The following is a 24086-nucleotide window of genomic DNA, read 5'->3' as shown; positions in this document are numbered from 1 at the left end:
AGCTAACAGCTCCCCTTCGCTCTGGATCAGACAAGGAAATGCATGTATACTGGATCGGTGCCGTCTTCAAATGTCCAGGAGAGGTTGTCGGGGGGAATCATCCTTGAGGCAGACTACACACAGCAGCCAAATCAAAAATAGAACTTTTTTTATTATTATTCAAAACCAAGAAATACGCAAGATGTGCATTGGAGACAGCGCTTCCCCCAACGACGACGGTCCTCCTACTTGTAAGAATTTGCCTTGTGTTTTGGAAGGAAAGTGAAGCTGGCAGGAACAGGACCCAGAAGCATCTCACTGCAAGGAGGAGAAATTGAGAAAACTGCAGACACGTCTCTAGATTCTTCCAACAGCACACACACCTGCGATGATACTTTGTGCGCGACAGGCTAAAAAGGTAAAGGGACCCCTGACCATTAGGTCCAGTCGTGGCTGATTCTGGGGTTGCGGTGCTTATCTCGCTTTATTGGCTGAGGGAGCCGGCGTACAGCTTCCGGGTCATGTGGCCAGCATGACTAAGCCGCTTCTGGCCAACCAGAGCAGTGCACGGAAACACTGTTTACCTTCCCGCCGGAGCGGTACCTATTTATCTACTTGCACTTTGACGTGCTTTCGAACTGCTAGGTTGGCAGGAGCAGGGACGGAGCAACGGGAGCTCACCCCGTCGCGGGGATTCGAACCGCCAACCTTCTGATCGGCAAGTCCTAGGCTCTGTGGTTTAACCCACTGTAGCGACAGGCTACTGAACTCTTATTATGAGATGAAAACCCCATATGGCGCAAAAATGCCGTGACAGAAATCTCAGAGGTGCACTTTTTAGACCGCTGCACGCCATTCCCCCAATTTCTATAAGGAACTATGGAAAGAATGACAGAGAGGAAGGCAATTCAGCTGGGATGTTGGGAGAGAATTTGCATTGCCCTTTTCGTACTTCTCCTTGTTCCTCGGAAGAGCTCAGAGTGAGATTTGCGCCTCACAACAAGCTCGTGAGTTAAGTTAGGCTGGGAGATCAGGTCTAGCCCAAGGTCATCTGAGTGAGATTTGCAGCCGAGTGATCTGAGCTTTCTCTTCCCACACAGCTGGGCTAGAAGAGTTTTGTCCTGGTTTGGGACAGAAAAGTTGTTCCCTTCCCACTGGCCGTCTTATGGATTTGGGAGATAGGAAGCCCCATGGCCTGTGTTGCATCAGATACAATAGGGTCCAGTTCTAGCTTTTAACTAGTCACTCCCTTCAAGGGCCAAAACCCACATTTCTGGCCTGGTTCTACATCAGCCTTCGTAGCAGCTGAAATAATCTCTCCCCCTCTCTTCCTCCTCACTGCACACATGCAGTTGTGCGCTTAACATGCACAGAAAACTGTCAACTGTTTGGCAAATGTTCAAACCCTTTTTACCTGATCTTAATCCAGTCGCCCACGTTCTGGCTTGCCATTAAGGTCTCCAAATAGTCCCGGCCCATGTAGTAAGGGGGTCTTTCGTTAATCCTCTGAGGCAGGCGCTCCAGTAAGCCGGCTGGAATGTACCTGCCAAAGTAAAAAAGTAAAGGTAAAGGACCCCTGGACGGTGAAGTCCAGTCAAAGGCGACTATGGGGTTGCGGTGCTCATCTCGCTTTCAGGCCGAAGGAGCAGGCGTTTGTCCACAGACAGCTTTCTGGGTCATGTGGCCAGCAGGACTCAACCGTTTATGGCGCAATGGGACACTGTGACGGAAACCAGAACGCAAGGAAATGCCATTTACCTTCCTGCCACAGCGGTACCTATTTATCTACTTGCGCTGGCGTGCTTTCGAACTGCTAGGTTGGCAGGAGCTGGGACAGAGCAACAGGAGCTCACCCCGTTGTGCGGATTCGAACTGCCGACCTTCTGATCGGCAAGCCCAATGGGCTCAGTGGTTTAGACCACAGCGCCACCCGCATTCCAGCCTGCCAAAGTGCCAAAGAAGGAAGAAAGGAAGACTCATTTTCCATGACAGTAGGAGAACAGCCTCATCTTGTTTGCTCCTCTCACTCACCCCAGAAGTTAGGCTTATTCAAAATCTAGCTGCAGCTATAAGCATGGGAGATACAGGGCAGAGTCAACCAAGGCTGTTGTGAAGCCCTGCCTTTTTGAGTTAAGTGGGAGGAGAAAACACCACTGAGGAATAAAGGAAGAAATGGCAGCTATCTCTCTTGATGCTGCCCCAATTTTAATTGCAGTGATATTATGAACTCACACTTAGCAGGCATATAGTAAAGGTAAAGGGACCCCTGACCATTAGGCCCAGTCGTGACAGACTCTGGGGTTGCAGCGCTCATCTCGCTTTACTGGCCGAGGGAGCCGGCGTACAGCTTCCGGGTCATGTGGCCAGCAGGACTAAGCCGCTTATGGCGAACCAGAGCAGCGCACGGACACGCCGTTTACCTTCCCACCGGAGCAGTACCTATTTATCTACTTGCACTTTGACGTGCTTTTGAACTGCTAGGTTGGCAGGAGCAGGGACGGAGCAACGGGAGCTCACCCCGTCACGGGGATTCGAACCGCTGACCTTCTGATCGGCAAGTCCTAGGCTCTGTGGTTTAACCCACAGCGCCACCCGCATCCCTATATAAGCAGGCATATATATATAGTGCTTTAAAAAACACCCACTGTATCTGGTCGTCGTTAGCAGCAAGCTTCTAGCTTTCCCCGGTGTCAAGCTTGGCTTTTAAAATACATGGACTTGTTTCTCAAAATCTCCAAAGCCTGAGAAGCAGCTGATGAATAGGGTGTCCATGCAGTGTGTCACACACAGCAGAAACTTAGTGGTGCGTTAAGATGTTTGTTGCAGGATCCAGTCTTGCCTACTGTAATGGGATTAGTGGTTGCTTGTGCGTAAGCGCCGAACCGCTCCAAGCTGAGTAGTTGGCTAAAACTTTCCCGGACCGGACAGCCCTTACTTCGTGGCTGTCTTAATCACTGGCAGAATCCGTCAGTGGGCGTTTCCTGAACTTTTTCCAACATAAGAGCTCCTTGACAGAGAGTCTCCGCCTGGATTCCCTGCGCGACAGCTTTCTGCGCAGAGTGGGCGTCCCCAGGGGAGGTCCTGAGCTCTCTCCACTGGTCTCGCTGGAAGCGTCCCTGAGCCTTCCCTCCGACGCCCCCTCCTCCTCTCCTTCCTCAGCAGAAGCTCTCCCTCTCTCCCTGCTGGTTCCCTCCCCAGCATCTGAGAGCCTCTCCACCTCCCTGAGCTCAGATGGCAGTTCCCTGACACCTACCTTACAAAAAGGAGTTTCACACCTGAACTGACATAAGCTCCTTACAGGAACCCAAGGCCAGCTGTTATTAATACCTGGATGGAAAGGCAAAATGCAGTGACTTAGCAGGGGCTGAGGAGGAGCTTCTACCTGCAGAGAAAGGAGAGCCACTCCAGTAGAAACTTCCTGGTTTTCTCCACTCCCTGCGTGTCTGATCCCCAATGCTCCAAGCCGTAGTTGGTGAAGTCCTTGAGGATGTCGAGCCTCTCTCCCGACGAGATGTCCCAGTGCCGCTGCTCTTTGATTTCAGTGAAGATCCAGGGCTTGATCAGCGCCCCCCTGTGACCCGGAAGAACGGCCGCCGTGAGAAAACCATGAACAGAATCTACGCCCTGCCTGCCGCCCTGGCAGAACGTAAGTGCGCGAGGAGAAACACATGCACGTGATCGAATATTTTTGCCACCTAGATTGCATAGCAAGAACCCATTAGGGCAACTACTGGGATTCGAAAGTATCCCATCATTATGATTCAATACCCCCCGGCGATTCCATGTTCAAACAGCCCCACCACCAGCAAAATCTAAGGGAACGGGAGAGGACAATTTGACAGTTGGTGATCCTCTCAGAGCCTTTTCCCAGATGCCGGGGACCGAACTGAAACCTTCTCCTTGCAAACAGATGTATGACCACTAAGCCATAGCAAAAGATGGAGCCAGAAGCAGCAATTGTGTGCAGGGGTAGTAACAGCAGCTGTGGCAGATACCTGGCCCATGTCCTTTAGGAAGATGTGGCTATAATGTGGTCTTAGGCTACCGTATGATCGACCACATGGATCTTAAGCAAGTCTCTCCCCCTCCTCACCCCCCGACCATTACTGTATAGTATTACGTTCAGCAAGGCCCAGGATTATTCTCTTTTCTTTCTGTTTAGCTCCTCATATTATTTCAAAATGAGGATCCTCTGTCTTCTGTGACAGCCACACCTGCTTCTGCTATTACAGCTGGAAATGATTTTGTAATGGCAATCTTAACCGTAGTCCTTGGGGGCTGGGAAATGAAGTTGTGAACCTGCTTTCATACACTGGTATGTTTCTAGCCTTGGAACTGAGTGACCCGAACCGCCCAGTGAACTCTGTGCCAGACCATCTAAGTTACTACAGTCGTACCTTGGATGTCGAACAGAATCTGTTCTGGAAGTCCGTTCAACTTCCAAAACGTTCAGAAACCCAAGCCTGGCTTCCAATTGGCTGCAGGAAACTCCTGCAGCCAATCGGAAGCCATGGAAGCCCTGGACGTTCAACTTCCACAAGACGCACCTAGTTTTTGGAGGAGGAAAACAAGAAAAAAAATATTCTGACTCTCAGAAGTCAGAACAGCAAGAGGGATCGCTACGCAGTGAAAGCAGCAATCCCTCTTGCTGTTCTGGCTTCTGGGATAGCTGCGCAGCCTGCATTCGCTCCGTAAGATGCACACACATTTCCTCTTACTTTTTAGGAGGGAAAAAGTGAGTCTTATAGAGCAAAAAATTCGGTAGTTTGCAAACCGGAACCGTCACTTCCGGGTTCGCGGCACTCAGGAGCCAAAACATCTGGGAACTAAGCTGTTCGAAAACCAAGGTACGACTGTAGTGTCTTCACTGAATCATAGAATCCTAGAGTTGGAAGAGACCACAAGGGCCATCGAGTCCAACCCCCTGCCAAGCAGGAAACACCATCAGAGCACTCCTGACATATGGTCGTCAAGCCTCTGCTTAAAGACCTCCAAAGAAGGAGACTCCACCACACTCCTGGGCAGCAAATTCCACTGTCGAACAGCTCTTACTGTCAGGAAGTTCTTCCTAATGTTTAGGTGGAATCTTCTTTCTTGTAGTTTGGAACCATTGCTCCGTGTCCGCTTCTCTGGAGCAGCAGAAAACAACCTTTCTCCCTCCTCTATGTGACATCCTTTTATATATTTGAACATGGCTATCATATCACCCCTTAACCTCCTCTTCTCCAGGCTAAACATGCCCAGCTCCCTTAGCCGTTCCTCATAAGGCATCGTTTCCAGGCCTTTGACCATTTTGGTTGCCCTCCTCTGGACCCGTTCCAGTTTGTCAGTGTCCTTCTTGAACTGTGGTGCCCAGAACTGGACACAGTACTCCAGGTGAGGTCTGACCAGAGCAGAATACAGTGGCACTATTACTTCCCTTGATCTAGATGCTATACTCCTATTGATGCAGCCCAGAATTGCATTGGCTTTTTTAGCTGCCGCATCACACTGTTGGCTCATGTCAAGTTTGTGGCTGAGCTTTAACACAACCTCCAAGCCACAAAGGCCCTTACATGAGCTGCAAGCTAATGCGTGCTGCAGCTTGGAGTAAGCAAGCTACACAAATATAAGCCAACTGCTCTGCATCTTGTTTCCCTGCAAAGCAGGAGAACTTGAGCTGCGTGCACAAGCAGAGAGATCACACACAGACTAAATTGCTCAAGGCTGATCCAAGGCTTAGAATTGTGTCTGAACACAGCCATTGACTGGCTTTCCAGGGTTTTAGGTTTTAGAGTTTTTCCCAGCCATAGCTGGAGAAGCCGGAGACTGAACGTGGACCTTCTGCTTGGAAAAAAACCCCATGAGGGTAACGAAGGGTACTTTCTCCTCCAGACCACCCAAAACACTTGCCGAGCAATCATAATTCCCGAAACTCCACTCTGCATGGCTTGATTGGCATCTTCGAAAGACAAGATATCTCCGTTCCCTGCGCCAAAAGGAAAAAACAATAATTCAGGGGTCACCAAAGGAATCCCCAATGCTTCAGATGCAGTTTGCCAGGCAGAAGGCCTTCTCAGTGGTGGCGCCTGCCCTGTGGAACACCCTCCCATCTGATGTCAAGGAAATAAACAACTATCTGACTTTTAGAAGACATCTGAAGGCAGCCCTGTTTAGGGAAGTTTTTAATGTTTGATGTTTTATCGGATTTTTAATATTCTGTTGGGAGCCGCCCAGAGCAGCTGAGGAAACCCAGCCAGATGGGCGGGGTATATAAATATTATTATTATTATTATTATTATTATTATTATTATTATTATTATTATTATTATTATTATTATTATTATTAACTGTTTCTCTTAATAGTTCCAAGCACTTATTTATGGCTCTATCAACTGCCCCTGGCCACAGCGATGCCTTTTGCAAGTACAGTGTTACTTTGGAAGTCGAACTGAATCCGTTCTGGAAGTCCGTTCGACTTCCAAAACATTCAGGAACCAAGGCGCAGCTTCTAGAGCTCCTGCAGCCAACTGGAAGCCGTGGAAGTCGCGTTGGACATTTGAGTTCCAAAGAACTTTAAAAAACCGGAACAACCCTTTCCGGTTTTCAATCTTTGGGAGCCAAAACATTTGACTCCCAAGGCGTCTGAAAACCAAGGTACGACTGTAAATGGATTTGAAACAGCCCTGTCTGTAAATGAGGTTGAGGTTGCACAAAAAACCGCTAACATCCAAGATGCCTCCTCGTCCCTGCTTATTTTGCGGCAGCAGCATGCAGAGCGCTGCCCAGGAAGTTTACTATCTAAGAAACAAGACGGGTGAAGGGAGAACCAGCAGGCAGATTCCGGTCCAGATCTGACCCAGACTACCACCAGGCCTGGACCTTCCTGATGGCACTAAAAAGAGCTTCTCAAATCCAAAGCATTTATTGATGTCTTCAAGGAAAGAGGGAAACTGTTCAGAATGACCGGGCAACAACGAGCCACACGTCTCCTGTAGTCTTCACTCACCTCCAAGAGTCCAATCTAGAGATTTCAGAGAGGAGGAGAGAAACGAATTGCCCCTTGACCCCCGTGACGTTCTATGTGGTAGCCACAGGCCAGTTCGGCTGCTGACCACTGATCTACAAAGAAGAGTCCTGATGGGCCGGACTAAGGAAGGTCTATATGGACCAGCAACTTGTTTCTGACCAGTAGCCAGCCAGATGCTTCCAGGAAGCGACTGAAGACAGCAACTCACCTCTGAGGCCCCCCCCCCTCCAATCATCAAGATACTGGAACTGGGGTAGAAGGCATCTGAATATAGAGATTCTGTTTTAGTGGTCGTAGCTGGCAGACCTCTCTTCCTCCCCCCCCCTAGACATTTATCACCATCTTAATTCATCTCACAAGTTAGGGGTCTTTCGCCTGTCCTGAACTTACTTCATTGAGCTCTTGCGCTGTGGGAAGGTGGGGCAGGGCGGTAGCGCAAATATGGGAAGGTTAACTGTATGGCAAAAGAAAAGGTGGGTTTTCCAAAGATCGCAGAAGCAGAATTCTGTGCGACTGCCATAAAACTTAGGGAACAAGCTGTACTACCAAAATGACTAAGGTTTCGAATGACAATTTTAGGTTATATTTTAATGATCAAGATTTAATATATATTTTAAACTGCCGCTATATCTGAATTGTCTCTGTTATACCCAATTGCAATTCAATGTATTCCTGTTGTGTTTTATGATTTTCCTGATATTGTAAGCAATGCTGTAACTGGTCTGTGACTGTAACAATAAAATTCATTCATTCAGAAGCAGGAGGAGGAAAAGGCGGCTTGATGGAGAGAGAGACAAACCCAGCCAAAGCAATCCGAGCCCAAAAACTGCAGCAAAGCATTACCTCCAAGCCCCAAATATGTTGCAAAGGAAGCAAAACCAGCACACGGAAAGAACAGAACTACCTACCGAAAAGAGGCATCGGACTGGCAATTTTTGCACACTCTGCTATGTACTCCCAGTTTGCCGCCTTTGTGTACCGCTGCTCTCTCGACCGGCCGTGAAGCTAACGGGGTCAGAAAAGGGGACAGCTGACGCCTCCATCACGGATTCAAATGACAATACACACCGCTTTTTGAAATGCTTAGGTAAGAACAGAGTTGTGGTCTACCAACCCCCACAAGCTTTGCACTATAGAGCCTCCACATGCAGAGACAGCCTACTTTAGGATATTGGTTGCCAAAGGGCAAGAGCAGGGGAAGACTGATGCCTTTGTGTCTCGTGCAGGGGCTTCTCAAAGGCAGCATTGTAAAGCGTGTGTGAGATCTCTCCGCGCCGGTCTCCCCAGGCTTGCGGATATTTGCCCCAGGCTTCAGGATGTAGGCAGCTCTCCGTAAGCTGTGGGAGAGCTGCGCAACTTCGTGCTGGGCTCCCACGGCTTGCGGATAGCTTCCTGAAGCCTGGAGAGCAAGAGGGGTTGGTGTGCACCGACCCCTCTCGCTCTCCAGGCTTCAGCGAAAGCCTGCATTCGCCCCATAGGACGCACACACATTTCCCCTTCATTTTTGGAGGGGAAAAGGTGCGTCCTATAGGGCGAAAAATATGGTAATCAATAATACAATAATATGATGATAAATAAAAATTAAAATCTGTTGCTGGAAACAACAGAATATTGGCATAGATCAGGGGTAAAGTAAAGGTAAAGGGACCCCTGACCATTAGGTCCAGTCGTAGACTACTCTGGGGTTGTGGCACTCATCTCACTTTACTGGCCGAGGGAGCCAGCGTTTGTCCGCAGACAGCTTCCGTGTCATGTGGCCAGCATGACTAAGCCACTTCTGGCGAACCAGAGCAGCAAATGGAAACACCGTTTACCTTCCCGCTGGAGCGGTACCTATTTATCTACTTGCACTTTGACGTGCTTTCAAACTGCTGGGTTGGCAGGAGCAGGGACTGAGCAACAGGAGCTCACCCCGTAATGGGGATTTGAACTGCCGACCTTCTGATCAGCAAGCCCTAGGCTCTGTGGTTTAACCCACAGCGCCACCTGTGTCCCGTAGATCGGGGTAGTCAACCTTTTTATACCTACCACCCACTAATGCATCTTTCTTGATGATAAAATTTCCTTACCAGTGCTCAATGGAAGGATTCAGTTTGTGCTGTAGAACTCCCTACCACCCACCTAGAATCCCGAAATGCCCACAAATGGGCAGTAGGGACCAGGTTGACAACCCCTGGGCTAGATGTTGTAACTTTAGTCTGATCTAGTAGGGTGTGTGCGTTTTGGTGTTTTTTAAATGAAGTTACTGCTCATCTGAATGTAGAATCATAGAGTTGGAAGAGACCACAAGGGCCATCGAGTCCAACCCCCTACCAAGCAGGAAACACCATCAGAGCACTCCTGACATATGGTTGTCAAGCCTCTGCTTAAAGACCTCCAAAGAAGGAGACTCTACCACACTCCTTGGCAGCAAATTCCACTGTCGAACAGCTCTTACTGTCAGGAAGTTCCTCCTAATGTTTAGGTGGAATCTTCTTTCTTGTAGTTTGGAGCCATTGCTCCGTGTCCGCTTCTCTGGAGCAGCAGAAAACAACCTTTCTCCCTCCTCTATGTGACATCCTTTTCTATATTTGAACATGGCTATCATATCACCCCTTAACCTCCTCTTCTCCAGGCTAAACATGCCCAGCTCCCTTAGCCGTTCCTCATAAGGCATCGTTTCCAGGCCTTGGACCATTTTGGTTGCCCTCCTCTGGACGCGTTCCAGTTTGTCCGTGTCCTTCTTGAACTGTGGTGCCCAGAACTGGACACAGTACTCCAGGTGAGGTCTGACCAGAGCAGAATACAGTGGCACTATTACTTCCCTTGATCTAGATGCCATACTCCTATTGATGCAGCCCAGAATTGCATTGGCTTTTTTTAGCTGCCGCATCACATTGTTGGCTCATGTCAATGTGAATGTGGCTTAAGGAAGGCTACTGTACCGTGACCATAGAGGCTCCCCACTCCCGGATGCTGGGAATTAGTTTGTGAGCCAAGTTGGTTTTCTCTTGCACCCCGGTCCGGATCTTCACCGTCAAGGGTACATCTAGCACCTGCCGAGAAAAAGAGGAACGATGAGCCAAGCGAAGTGTGCCTCGGGAGCCGAACCTGAGCGCGACAGAGCTGGACTCTGGAGATTCCTTTGCCGAAAGCTTTCACCAACAGCTGCTCCGAGAACGCACAGAGGGGGCAACAGAGTAGAGTAATTCCTTTTTGAGACCATTGACTTCTATACCTGGTGGGAAACTCAAAAGCCAGCCCCCCACAACTGAGAGTGGTTTGGGAGCTGCACGGTCAAGGAAAAAACAACGCTGTCCAGGGTTGTAAAGACTGCGGAGAGAATAATTGGGTGCACTCTTCCCACCTTGGATCAAATCTACGCTTCCAGGTGCCATAAGAAAGCTGCAGAGATAGCGCAGGATAATGCGCAACCCAGAAATGATCTCTATCAGCTTCTGCCTTCTGGAAGAAGGTCTAGGGTTATAAAGACTAGGACTAGCCGCCTGAGAAACAGTTTCTACCCAAATGCGATTTTGGTTTTAAACGCAGTATAAGGTAGTCTCTATGGGAGTATATTGTATTATGGGGTATCAGAGTTTTTAGGGGGCTAACCAGGCTGGGATAGCTGGCTTGCTGGCTTTTGAATGTCTTATGCAGATTTTTTCAATTTCGTTGTTCTGTATGTGAGAATGACAATAAAGATTATTGTATGATATCGATTATCATATCGTATCGAAGAACCCCACGCCCCACCACAAGGGCCTTGTAATAACAACCTTGTGGTGATTATAATTATGATTAGTATACCCCACCCATCTTGCTGGTCTGCCCTGGGCCCTGGACACTTTTGCCACAAAGCAGGAGCCAATAAACGGGTCAAAGCTTGCAGATTATGTGACTCTGTGCAAAGCTGATACGAAGAGGATGACTGTGGTTGCAAGAAGGAGCAATGCGGGGGAACAGAAGCACAAATGAAATCCAGGACAGCTAGGAGCCAGCCAAGGAAAAAAACCACACCCGACCCCAACTTACGTAGTTCATGCCTCGGACAATCTGCTCAAACTTGTTGGGACGGTTCATTAAGCCACAGCCTCCCCCCTGGGAAGAGAAAGGAGAGGAGGGTGAAGCGCGTTTTGAAAGATCACTGGGGAGCGGGAGGGTGAAGGTCATAATCTCTGAATTGATTTCAGTCCTTGATGGTCTGGGCTTCCCATAGGTTTTCCCACAGGCCCATCAGCTTGAAGGAGGGAGAGGTGTCAACTTGGCAGAACTTTTACTTAAAAAGAAAAAAAAAGGTGGGCTGCAATTTTATAAGACTTGGAGAAGTTCCTCTGAGGCTCCCCATCGCTTCCAAGCTAAGTAACGGACTGAGTTGAATTGCGAAGGGAAACGTAAAGGTAAAGGACCCCTGACAGTTAAGTCCAGTCGCAAACGACTCTGGGGTTGTGGCGCTCATCTCACTTTCAGGCCGAGGGAGCCGGCGTTTGTCTGCAGACAGTTTTTCCAGGTCATGTGGCCAGCATGACCTGGAAGCTTAGCACGTCAAGGAGAAGAAAACTAGAAACATGTAGGTTGATTCCGAAACACGTGACTCCAAGCTTTTCCCTTCTGATTTGTTTCTGAGGGTGCCACACTTGAAGTGAATTCCCAGAGTCCCCTCGGATTAGTCCCTCCCCCTAATTTTCCCTTAGGGACATGGGTGGCGCTGTGGTCTAAACCACAGATCCTAGGACTTGCCGATCGGAAGGTCGGCGGTTCGAATCCCCGCAATGATGGGGTGAGCTCCTGTCGCCCGGTCCCTGCTCCTGCCAACCTAGCAGTTCGAAAGCACGTCAAAGTGCAAGTAGATAAATAGGTACAGCTCCGGAATGACGGTAAATGGCATTTCCGTGCACTGCTCTGGTTTCGCCAGAAGCGGCTTAGTCCTGCTGGCCACATGACCTGGAAAAACTGTCTGTGGACAAACCTCAGCTCCCTCAGCCAGTAAAGCGAGATGAGCGCCGCAACCCGAGTCGTCCGCGGATGGACTGAACTGTCAGGGGTCCTTTACCTTTTTAGTGCTTGAAAGGGTTCAATGGGCTACCTTGTTATAGATGAGGTCGATGGGGCAGCCCACATTGATGTCCACAAAATCCACTTCGATGGTCCGGTTGAGAAGCTCTGCACACTTGGTCATGGTGTCTGGGAACGCTCCTTCCAGCTGCAGAGGCGTAGGGTGAAAGAGGGTCAAAGGGGTGCCGCAACTCACGAGAGCCGCTTATAGGCATTGCATGTGTGCCATACTATTTATCTGCAAGAATTCCCCAACCCGCCTTTTTGAGGTTTGCACCCCACTCAGCATGAATTACGTAAATCAAAACAGCGCGTATCAATAGAATACAGTGGTGCCTCGCAAGACGAAATTAATCCGTTCCGTGAGGCTCTTCGTATAGCGGGTTTTTTGTCTTGCGAAGCAAGCCCATTGACAGCTTAGCGGATTAGCGCTATTAGCGGTTTAGCGGCTTTTAGCGGATCAGCTGATAAGTGGCTTAGCGGCTTAGGAAAAGGGGGGGGGGAAGGGGAAAAAACCCGCAGGAACTCGCAAGACATTTCGTCTTGCGAAGCAAGCCCATAGGGAAATTCGTTTTGCGAAGCGCCTCCAAAACGGAAAACCCTTCCGTCTAGCGGGTTTTCCGTCTTGCAAGGCGTTCGTCTTGCGGGGCACCACTGTATCTGCAAGAATTCCCCAACCCGCCTTTTGGAGGTTTGCACCCCACTCAGCATGAATTACATAAATCAAAACAGCACGTATCAATAGAATACAGTGAAAAGACAGGCATGGCAGACTTAAGACTATGGTTTAGTGCAAAACGCATGAGCATCATTGCTTAGCTCCTCCATCTCTCCTCCCTTCAGTGCTGCTGCAAGGAGTTTGGGAGCTCCTACCTCGGCCCCAGCCTGCTATGTCTAAATGCAACCAACTATGGCCAGTGTCAACCATTGTTTAGGAGAACAAGGCAACTCCAAGTGAGGGTTTATAATACCCAGAAGAAGGAGACAGTATTAAATACAAAACAACCCCCAACAAAAGTATATCATCTACCACCTTTACTTCTGCTAACTACCGATGAAGCTGGCAATAGCTTTTGGTTAAAGATGGCCTTAAAAGGGAATTCCCGGAGGGGAGGGTTATCGAGACCTACCGTATTTTTCGCTCTATAACACGCACCCGACCATAACACGCATGTACTTTTTAGAGGAGGAAAATCCGTAGGCATGCCACCCGTAGGCATTCCCTCCATAACACGCACAGACATTTCCCCTTACTTTTTAGGAGGAAAAAAGTGTTATGGTGAAAAAAATACGGTATTAGCTTCTCATCGGGGAACATCTATCAGCTGGAGGAGGAGGAGGAGGAATAATAATAATAATAATAATAATAATAATAATAATAACAACAACAATAACAATAACAATAATAATTTATTATTTATACCCCGCCCATATGGCTGGGTTTCCCCTGCCACCCTGGGCAGCTTCCAGCAGAATACTAAAATACAGTAATTCATCAGATATTAAAAGCTGCCTTCAGATGTCTTCTAAAAGTCTGGTAGTTGTTTATTTCTTTGATATCTGATGGGAGGGCGTTCCACAGGGCTGGTGCCACTACCGAGAAGGCCCTCTGCCGGGTTCCCTGTAACTTCGCTTCTTGCAGGGAGGGAACTGCCAGGAGGCCCTCGGAGCTGGACCTCGGTGTCCGGGCTGAGCGATGGGGGTGGAGATGCTCGTTCAGGAGCTGCAGAGAGCTTTGTCTCTCCCTCTCCTCCCACCAGGAAGAACTCTCTTCTCCAACATCCTGGGGCTGTGGGAAGGCAGAGGTGAAAGGGAGAACAGTCCGGCCTCTGCCACCAGCCATGGGGAACCACTTTGAGCATTATGGCAGCCAGCAGAAGACCAGCAAGGCCATCTCTATTAGCCTCAGAAGCGGCTTGCTCCTCTTCTCTCCCCCCCGCCCCCCAGTGTGGCCGTATTGCGAGTCTGCCTTCCATCTACCTGAACGCCAAAGAGATCCTCTGTGTTGTGTCTCTTCAGCAATGCCCACTCGGACGACTGCCCCTGGAGCAGATTCGTGCAAACGGCCATCTCGCCGCAGGTGACGTCCGCCCCAAACCGCTTGCATATTCTTCGGAAAGGAAGGTTGCCGCACTGGAATCCCCGGAAGAAATCAGGAGAATGGAGTGTTACGGTTGCCTCGGGGCAGGTCTCGAGTCAGCACAAGCAAGATACCACGTTTAAACAAAGACACGGCCCGATCTCACAACATACGGCATTTGAAGACTGAATGGGAATAGCTGCTGGCGCTGCAGCTAAGTGCCAGGCCTCTTTCCATCCATTTCAACCAATTCACAATTCCAGCTTTTCACCTGTTCCTAACCAGACCGCAGCCAAATGTTCTGATACAGTGGTACCTTGGTTCTCGAACTTAATCCCTTCCGGAAGTCCGTTCCAAAACCAAGGCGCGTTTTCCCATAGGAAGTAATGCAAAACGGATTAATCCATTCCAGGCTATTGAAAAACTACCCCTAAAATACTTCTTCCCACCGCCCCAATCAGCACAGTCTTTCAAGATCTCTCTCTCTCTCTCTCTCTCTCTCTCTCTCTCACACACACACACACACACACACACACACATCAAAGCGGCAGGGCTTCAGAGAGCTGCCGGGACGCTTTTCCTCACCGGCCCAATCAGCGCCAATTCTCTAAAACCGGAAGCACAACACTAAGAACGGAAAATCAGGACATGTTCGACTTCAAAAAAACATTCGAGAACCGGAACGCTCACTTCCGGGTTTGCGACGTTCAGCTTCTAAGTTGTTCGTGAAATAGGCTGTTTGAGAACCCAAGGTACCACTGTATCTTGTTTTTGTAAGCCTTAAGCAGAACTCTCTCTCTCCCCGCACAACCAGCATGCTTTAATTGTCACAGCAGCCAGGGGGCATACAGGTTTCGCTATAAGAATTTGCAAAGGTGACAAAAATTCAGCTACGTATGAATAACGGGTGCAGCTATTCTCGGGTAAGGAAAGGGGAGTTGGAATGCCAGTTGGGAGTACGGGGTCAGCTATACAGTGGTTACCTCAGGTTAAGAATTCATTCTGAAGGTCTGTTCTTAACTTGAAACTGTTCTTAACCTGAAGCACCACTTTAGCTAATGGGGCCTCCTGCTGCCGCCGCGCCGCCGGAGCCCGATTTCTGTTCTCATCCTGAAGCAAAGTTCTTAACCCGAGGTACTATTTCTGGGTTAGCGGAGTCTGTAACCTGAAGCGTCTGTAACCTGAGGTAGCACTGTATGCTGATGACACACAAACTGAAGCACAGGACACAGCCTGAGGCACTGTTAGCGGGGAGTTCCCCCGCTAGCCAGATGGATGGGAGGCTACCTGCGATTGATGGGGTTACTCTTCCTCTGAAGGAGCGGGTTCATAGCTTGAGGGGTCCTCCTGGATCCCTTGCTGTCACTCAAGGCGCAGGTGGCCTCAGTGCCTTCCATCAGCTTCAGGTGATGGCCCAGCTATGCCCCTATCTGGACAGGGATGGCCTAACTACTGTCATCTATGCTCTGGTAGCCTCCAGGTTAGATTAATGCAACACGCTGTACAGTGGTGCCCCGCAAGACAAACGCCTCGCAAGACGGAAAACCCACTAGACGAAAGGGTTTTCCGTTTTGGAGGCGCTTTGCAAAACGAATTTCCCTATGGGCTTGCTTCGCAAGACGAAAATGTCTTGCGAGTTCCTGCGGGTTTTTTCTCCTTCCTCCCCCTTTTTCTAAGCTGCTAAGCCACTTAACAGCTGATCTGCTGATAAGCCGCTTAACAGCTGATCGCTAAAAGCCGCTAAACCGCTAATAGCGCTAATCTGCTAAGGTGTCAATGGGCTTGCTTCGCAAGACGAAAAAACCGCTATACGAAAAGCCTCACGGAACGGATTAATTTCGTCTTGCGAGGCACCACTGTACATAGGGCTGCCTCTGTTTTTTTAAAAAAATAATATTTATTAAAGTTTCAAAAAATTACAGAAAGAAAAAGTAAAAATACCACATAAACAAAAACAAAACATTAAAAAAACACACAGAGAAATGAGACCCATTAAACAAAAACAAAAACGCAGAAAAAATATATATATCAGATCTCCTTATTACTGATCTTTCATTAGCTTATTTCCTTGACCTCCTCACACCTCCCTTTTTTGTATTCTAGGTCAATTATCCATTTCAGCAAATCCTTTCCCTCTTTTAAAATTTTTGTCCTGTAAATTGTCTTAATGTAATGTAACTTTACTTCTCCTCCTTTCACCAATTAACAGTCAGTTATCCCCAAATCCTTTAAATCATTCCTTGCTAAAATCATATAGTATTATTCCAACATCCTTCTAACACATAGGGCTGCCTCTGAAGACCGTTCGGAAACTTCAGCCGGTGCAGAATTTGGCAGCCAGGTTGCTCACGGAAGCAAGACGGTTTGAGCCTATTGCGCCTATCCTGACCCAACTGCGCTGGCTGCCAGTCAGTTTCTGGGCCTAATTCAAAGTGCTGCTTTTGACCTATAAAGTCTTGAATGGCTCAGGACTGTAGTACTTCAAGTACTACCCGTGCCCATAGGAACTGACCAGGACCCTGCAATCACCATCAGAGGCCTTTCTTCATGTGCCTCCTCCACATGAGGCCCAGAGTGGGGCAACATGAGAACGGGGCCTTTTTTGCACTGGCTCCCTGCTTGTGGAATGCCTTCCCCGGAGAGGCTCACCCCTTTGTGCCTTTGTTACATACAGTGGTGCCTCGCAAGACGAAATTAATCCGTTCCATGAGGCTCTTCGTCTAGCGTTTTTTTCGTCTTGCGAAGCAAGCCCATTGACAGCTTAGCGGATTAGTGCTATTAGCGGTTTAGCGGCTTTTAGCGGATCAGCTCATAAGCGGCTTAGCGGCTTAGGAAAAGGGGGAAAAAACCCGCAGGAACTCACAAGACATTTTCGTCTTGCGAAGCAAGCCCATAGGGAAATTCGATTGCGAAGCACCTCCAAAATGGAAAACCCTTTCGTCTAGCGGGTTTTCCGTCTTGCGAGGAGTTCGTCTTGCGGGGCACCACTGTATCTTTAGGCACCAAGTGAAAACGTTCCTCTTCAACCAGGCCTTTGGCTGATTAACATTCTACAGGCTTTTAAATGTTTTTGTGGGAGCGGGGGCTATTATTTCGTTGTTTTTGTTTTAACTATTTGTGTGTGCTTTTACCTTGTTTTTTTAGGTTGTGAACCACCCTGAGATTCTGTGATGAAGGAAGGTCTATAAAACAAACAAACAAACAAACAAACAAACAAACAAACAAACAATCTACCTACCGTTGTTAATGGAGCTAAATAAAGCTTCTCGCGGAGATCAAGCTGTAAGACAAAATCATGAATATACAAGTCATGGGTCAGGAAGGGTGAGGTTATTAGCTGTGGGCTAATAATTCATTCACTGCTGTGAATGATACTTTGGCCACCTCATGAGAAGAGAAGACTCCCTGGAAAAGACCCTGATGTTGGGAAAGATGGAGGGCACAAGGAGAAGGGGACGACAGGGGACGAGATGGTGGGACAGTGTTCTCGAAGCTACCAGCATGAGTTTGACCAAACTGCGGGAGGCAGTGGAAGACAGGAGTGCCTGGCATGCTCTGGTCCAGGGGGTCACGAAGTAAACGACAACACGAATGAGTTTTGAAACCAAAAGGACTAAACCTTCTCTTGGGCGCAAGGGCGAGAAATGCATTGCACTGGACTTAATATATATGAATAATGCAAACTGCTCAATTGTTGCCATCCTGACAAGTACAGTGGTACCTCAGGTTAAGTACTTAATTCATTCCGGAGGTCCGTTCTAAACCTGAAACTGTTCTTAACCTGAAGCACCACTTTAGCTAATGGGGCATCATGCTGCCGCCGCGCCACCAGAGCACAATTTCTGTTCTTATCCTGAAGCAAAGTTCTTAACCTGAAGCACTATTTCTGGGTTAGCGGAGTATGTAACCTGAAGCGTATGTAACCCTAGGTACCACTGTAAAGATTCATCTTCAAGTCCTGTGTGTGGAGTCTAATTCATCCCTGAGGTTTAAGGGTGAAACCTCTGCATTGCTCTGAATAACTAAAAAAATATATACAGTGGACGCTTGGGTTATGAACGTGATCCATGCGGGAGGCACGTTCGCAACCCACAGCATCGCATCTGCGCACGCGTGGGTTGCGATTTGGCACTTCTGCGCAAAGCACGATTTAGTGCTTCTGCACATGCGCGGCAGCCGAAACCTGGAGGTAACCCGTTCCGGTACTTCTGGGTTTTGGTGTGTCTAACCTGAAGCGTCTGTAACCTGAGTTATGACTGTATATGGAAACACAAACAGCCCTTACCTTTCTCTTCTCGCACGGCCGGAGTTTCACAAGATCTTCATCTGTCACAACCCCAGACGTTTTGAGTGCGGATTCCATTGCGGCCGGCGGCTGACTTGGACTCTCCGGTTCCTCCAGCGTGGGACCTTCTTTTGGCGATGAAGAAGCAATCTTTGCTGCCTCTTCCCCTGCAGCTCTGAGATCCACGCTTCCTGGGGAGGCGGAAGAGTCCGCGGCCTCTCTCCCCACGGCGGGGTGTGGGACCGCCGCTTGGCTCCCAGCCCCCTTCGCGTGGTTGGGCTTAGCTAAGCGGCAGAGGTACTGGTTGGACTTGTCGAAAGGGAACTTCTTTTTGCGCAGCTGCTGCTGGAGGTCTTTGCCCAGGCTGTTTTTCACGGCTGGCGGCTTCCCCTCCCGCTGCTTCAGAAGGCCTTCATTGATGATGTTCTCATAGTCCTCGCCCAGGTGGGCTGCAGCAAACCGGCAGGTGACTCCATACATGCACCTGCCGAACGTCTTGAAGAGTATGCAGCTGTCTCCCAGGTCCGGCGGCTTGGTGGCCATGTATTCTTTGACGCTGTGTAGGAAACGGCAGCGTGAGCCGAAGAAGCACTTTTCGGCCCGTTCCTTCAACAAGAGAAAGAGGCTGCTTTAAAGGAGGGTAGCATAGGTTTTTAAATATATATACAGTATGAAGTTGCAGGTCACGCCCTGGTTGTCTTACACTCTACAATTCAGCAACCTCCTCTTTAGTAAAGGTAAAGGGACCCCTGACCATTAGGTCCAGTTGTGACTGACTCTGGGGTTGCAGCGCTCATCTAAGCGAGGGAGCCGGCGTACAGCTTCCGGGTCATGTGGCCAGCAGGACTAAGCCGCTTCTGGCGAACCAGAGCAGCGCACGGAAATGCCGTTTACCTTCCCGCCGGAGCAGTACCTATTTATCTACTTGCACTTTGATGTGCTTTCGAACTGCTAGGTTGGCAGGAGCAGGGACCGAGCAACGGGAGCTCACCCCATCATTGCGGGGATTCGAACCGCCGACCTTCTGATCGGCAAGTCCTAGGCTCTGTGGTTTAACCCACAGCACCACCCATGTCCCTAAACTCCACTTTAGTCCCACCTTAATCCCCTCACGTCCAACAAGTGACCTGTGGCAAAAACCTTTAAAAAATATATATGTATCTTTATTTACACATTAAAAATTACACATAATGAAAATACAATGTTCTGTTATAATGAAAAGATCTACACCAAAGAAATAGAAAAGGGAAAAGATAAAGAAAAGAATGAATAGAGAGTTAAAACAAAAATCTTATTAAGAACATACAATTTTTACGAAATACAAACCATCATCGATGTTGTTATATACATATATTCCCAGTAAGAATTTTATTTTCACCTTTTCAATTTTTCTTCATCACTCTTACTTTCTTATCTATGCCTGATCTCTGGCTTCCCGTGACGGAAACCAGAGTGCACGGAAACGTAGTTTACCTTCCTGCCGGAGTGGTACCTATTTATCTACTTGCACTGGCGAGCTTTTGAACTGCTAGGTTGGCAGGAGCTGGGACTGAGCAACGGGAGCTCGCCCCGTCACGGGGATTAAAACCGCTGACCTTCCGACTGGCAAGGTTTAGACCACAGCGCCACCAGCATCCCCATGCCATTAACAGGGCTAGGAGCTCTCAAAGTTTGTCAATCTGTTCATCAAGTCCTAATCATCCTCACACATAGTTTACCTGGACGACTGAAGGGCAGAGGCGGTTTTTCTCGTAGTGAGTCGGCTTCATGCAAGGGCGGCCCTTATTCTGTCCCCGGGCCCTCTTTTGGCCCCGAGGATCCTTCGCAGTTCTGTTTTCCTCTTCCAGCGGGCTCTTTTCTTCTGAATTGCTTTCATCTTTTCCCAGCTTCTGCAGTTTGGCAGGAGGCTCATTCAGGTCTCCACCGGTATTACTCTCTACACTGTCCTCTGCAGCCAGCACATCGCCATCTTTCTCATTCGTCACCTCCCATTCCCGATCAAGGTACGTGTGGAACTTTTCTTTTGTAGAGAGGTACCTATAAGGGAGAAGAGTTGTGAAGCTCCGTGTCCACACCACATCACCTACGAGTGATGCTTCATAGAGACAGTGAGGGGGGTTAAGTCACTAGAGGGCTACATTTTTGTGATTTGCCGGTTTTTAACTCAGAACTTAAATACAGTGGTACCTTGGTTCCAGAACGGCTTAGTTGTTGAAAAAATTGGCTCCTGAACGCTGCAAACTTGGAACTAAGTGTTCCGGTTTGTGAACGTTTTTCGGAAGCCAAACATCCGACGCAGCTTCCAACTGAGTGCAGGAAGTTCCTGCAGCCAATCGGAAGCCATGCCTTGGTTTTTGAACAGTTTTGGGAGTCAAACGGACTCCCAGAACGGATTAAGTTCAAGAACCAAGGTACCACTGTATAAGGGTTCTGTTTTACCACACGGTGACAAAAATATTTCTCATCAGAAGAATCTGCATCCAAACTCCCAAGAACTTTTTAATAGTTTATTTATTATTTCCATCTTATCTCCAGTGGTCTCAGGATTGCCTACTCCCCATTTTATCTTTCCCACAATCCTGTGAAGGCTGAGATATTGTGACTGACTCCAAGGTCACGCACTGAGCTTCATGGCTGAGAGGGGATTTGAACCCAGGTCTCCCAGGTCCTAGGGATGCGGGTGGCGCTGTGGGTTAAACCACAGAGCCTAGGACTTGCCAATCAGAAGGTCGGCGGTTTGAATCCCTGCGGCGGGGTGAGCTCCCGTTGCTCGGTCCCTGCTCCTGCCAACCCAGCAGTTCAAAAGCACCTCAAAGTGCAAGTAGATAAATAGGTACCACTCCGGTGGGAATGTAAACGGCATTTCTGTGCGCTGCTCTGGTTCAGCAGAAGCAGCTTAGTCCTGCTGGCCACATGACTCGGAAGCTGTACACCGGCTCCCTCGGCCAATAAAGCGAGATGAGCGCCGCAACCCCCGAGTTGGCCACGACTGAACCTAGTTTAATACTCTAGTCACTACACCACCCTGTGGGCTTTGAAATAAAAATGAAAACCGCCCCCACACGCTCCAAGAAGCTCCATGCATATGTTTGTCTTTTTAAAAGAGAAAATGACCCATCAGAGATTTGTATCATGAACGAAGTTTATGGGTTTAGGAAACATTCAAACAGAGGCATTCATAGGAATTGGGATTCTCCTGTAAGGGAAGCCCTGCTGCACATGTTGCAAAGCTACCAAGATACAATTTGCTTTGCAACCATTGTTATAGAAATGAAGAGTTGGAAGCGACTCAGAGGATCATCTAGTCCAACCCCCTGCAATGCAAGAATTCCCAAAATGCAGTCGTCCCCCCCCCCCATCCAATTTGAAACCTGGCTTAGTTCTGCAAATGTGCTAGCGGTTTTATTGCTGTCTCACTTGGTAGGCAGATTATCAGAAACTACAGCTTTATAACAGAGAATGTGCTTTGCATGTGGGGGAACTCCAGGCCCATCTTCCTTAGAAAGGTTCTAAACTGGGGAAGACCCTCCCTGCTTTGCATTAGACCATGGCACACTCCCTCCGACAGAAATGTGCTCCAACTGGGCATGAGGCAGCTTTTTCTGCAAAGAGCTCTGTTGGGGGATGTGCACGGTCTGTTTTGCAAAGTGACTGAGAGTTTAACCCTCCTCACCTTCCCGCTTTTTAAAACCGGCCAATTCCTATTTTTATCTGATGAGAAACTTTGTTTGAAAAAACAAACCATCACCACCATTCAGAGGCTTTCAACCAGTTATATACCAATAAAAAACCAAAAACCCAGTGCCGATCTGCTGCTCTGCGTTGTTGCTTTTAACGGCTTCCTACCAGGGTGGGGGTTGATAGGGGAAGCAGATCCAGCCAGGGTCAGCAGCCTGAAATTGGGGGTGGTGGTGTTGAAGGGGAAAATGAAGGTAGTTGATTTTCTTTTTTTGGGGGGGGGGGTTTACAGTCAGTGGAGAGGAGGGCTCCCTGCTTTGCATGCAGAAGGCCTTGGGTCCAAACCCCCCAGTTGGTGGACTTTGAAAACCCTAAACGGCCTTGGCCTAGTATACCTGAAGGAGCGTCTGCACCCCCATTGTCCAGCCCAGACCCTGAGGTCCAGCTCCGAGGGCCTTCTGGCGGTTCCCTCCCTGCGAGAAGTGAGGTTACAGGGAACCAGGCAGAGGGCCTTTTCGGTGGTGGCTCCTGCCCTGTGCAACGTCCTCCCATCTGACTTTTAAAAGACATCTGAAGGCAGCCCTGTTTAGGGAAGTTTTTAATGTTTGATGTATTTATCGTGTGTATAATATTCTGCTAGGAGGCACCAAGAGTGGCTGGGGAAACCCAGCCAAATAGGTGTGGTATAAATAATAATAATAATAATAATAATAATAATAATAATAATAATAATAATTTGGGCATCAGCCTAGGACTGGGCAGGCCCATGGTAATACTCTAGTGGGAGCTGCCCAGAGTGGCTGGGGAAACCCAGCCAAATGGGTGTGGTACAGAAAATAAATTATAATTATAATTAACATTCCAAGGTCACACGCCCCCCACCCCCAGGGAGGACGTTGCCTGTCAGTGCAGGAGCTACAGAGCGACCAATGGGTTCAGCATAGGGCGGCTTCCTATGTTCTTTGGGGTGCAGAAGCTGGGCAGGGAAGGAGGGAGGGGGGTCTAGGGGAGGAGGGAGGGGGGTCCAGGGGAGGAGGGAGGGGGGTCTAGGGGAGGAGGGAGGGGGGTCTAGGGGAGGAGGGAGGGGGGTCTAGGGGAGGAGGGAGGGGGGTCTAGGGGAGGAGGGAGGGGGTCTAGGGGAGGAGGGAGGGGGGTCTAGGGGAGGAGGGAGGGGGGTCTAGGGGAGGAGGGAGGGGGGCGTAGGGGAGGAGGGAGGGGGGCGTAGGGGAGGAGGGAGGGGGGCGTAGGGGAGGAGGGAGGGGGGTCTGGGGGAGGAGGGAGGGGGGTCTGGGGGAGGAGGGAGGGGGGAGGGGGGTCTGGGGGAGGAGGGAGGGGGTCTAGGGGAGGAGGGAGGGGGGTCTGGGGGAGGAGGGAGGGGGGTCTGGGGGAGGAGGGAGGGGGGAGGGGGTCTAGGGGAGGAGGGAGGGGGGTCTAGGGGAGGTTTGGGGTGCGGAGGGGGCACCCTAATACTCACTGGGCTCTGATAGGGGCCACCCCAGCAGCCTCCATTGGGGTGGGGCCCACAGCCCTCCCCAGGCCCACACCCTCCGCCTGCCGAGCAATTCAGACCGGGAGCGCGACTCCCCCCTGCAGCCGCACAGCGTGGCTTCCAGCGCTTCCGGTCCCGAACCGGAAGCTCCCCGGCCGCTTCCGCTTCCTCTCCCTGGAGCGCGGAGGCCGAGGTTCCTAGAGCGACGCCGACCAGGGAGAAAGGAGGAAGGGCGAAGGATTCTAGCGCCCCCTGCCGGAAGTTTCCGTCTAAGCTCCCGCCGCTGTTTTTACCTTGCGAGGGAGAGAATGTTGGGAAGGAGGGAGAGGCGGGGCTTAGGGGAAAAGGCGGGTTGGGATTGGGGGAAAGCGGGAGGGCGGGGCCTCGGAGGGCGGGGCTTAATGCGAATTGGGCGGGGTCTAAATACTGTAAATTATTATCATTATTATTTATTATTATTATTGACGGGAGAAAGAATAAAAATGGGATTGATTTTGTGTTTGGGAAGCAGCAAACCTCGATGTGATTTATG

General features: G+C 49.4%; 1 protein-coding gene across 2 annotated transcripts; it reads right to left on the bottom strand.

Annotated features, from left to right (window-relative positions):
• Positions 1–133: 133 nt before the first annotated feature.
• DUS3L (dihydrouridine synthase 3 like) lies at positions 134–23690 on the bottom strand. Of its 2 annotated transcripts, XM_081846162.1 has the most exons (13): positions 23540–23690; positions 20106–20424; positions 18388–18993; positions 17341–17382; positions 14003–14155; positions 12054–12170; positions 11003–11068; positions 9913–10023; positions 7897–7993; positions 5872–5947; positions 3362–3550; positions 1394–1522; positions 134–297 (listed from the first exon to the last, which is right to left on the bottom strand). In XM_081846162.1, the coding sequence occupies exons 1-13, from the start codon at positions 23572–23574 to the stop codon at positions 225–227; spliced, it is 2013 nt and encodes a 670-aa protein (XP_081702288.1). In that variant the 5' UTR covers positions 23575–23690; the 3' UTR covers positions 134–224. The 2 variants fall into 2 exon arrangements, 1 of the variants encoding a protein (XP_081702288.1); XR_014152346.1 differs by lacking the exons at positions 134–297; positions 1394–1522 and adding an exon at positions 2629–2818 and having other exon boundaries at positions 3229–3550.
• Between the last annotated feature and the right edge of the window lie 396 nt (positions 23691–24086).

Source organism: Podarcis erhardii (genome assembly GCF_964252035.2).
Source record: "Podarcis erhardii genome assembly, chromosome: 18".
Lineage (NCBI taxonomy): Eukaryota > Metazoa > Chordata > Lepidosauria > Squamata > Lacertidae > Podarcis > Podarcis erhardii.
Note: the sequence above shows the minus strand (reverse complement) of the source record. Positions and strands in the feature narration are given on the sequence as shown.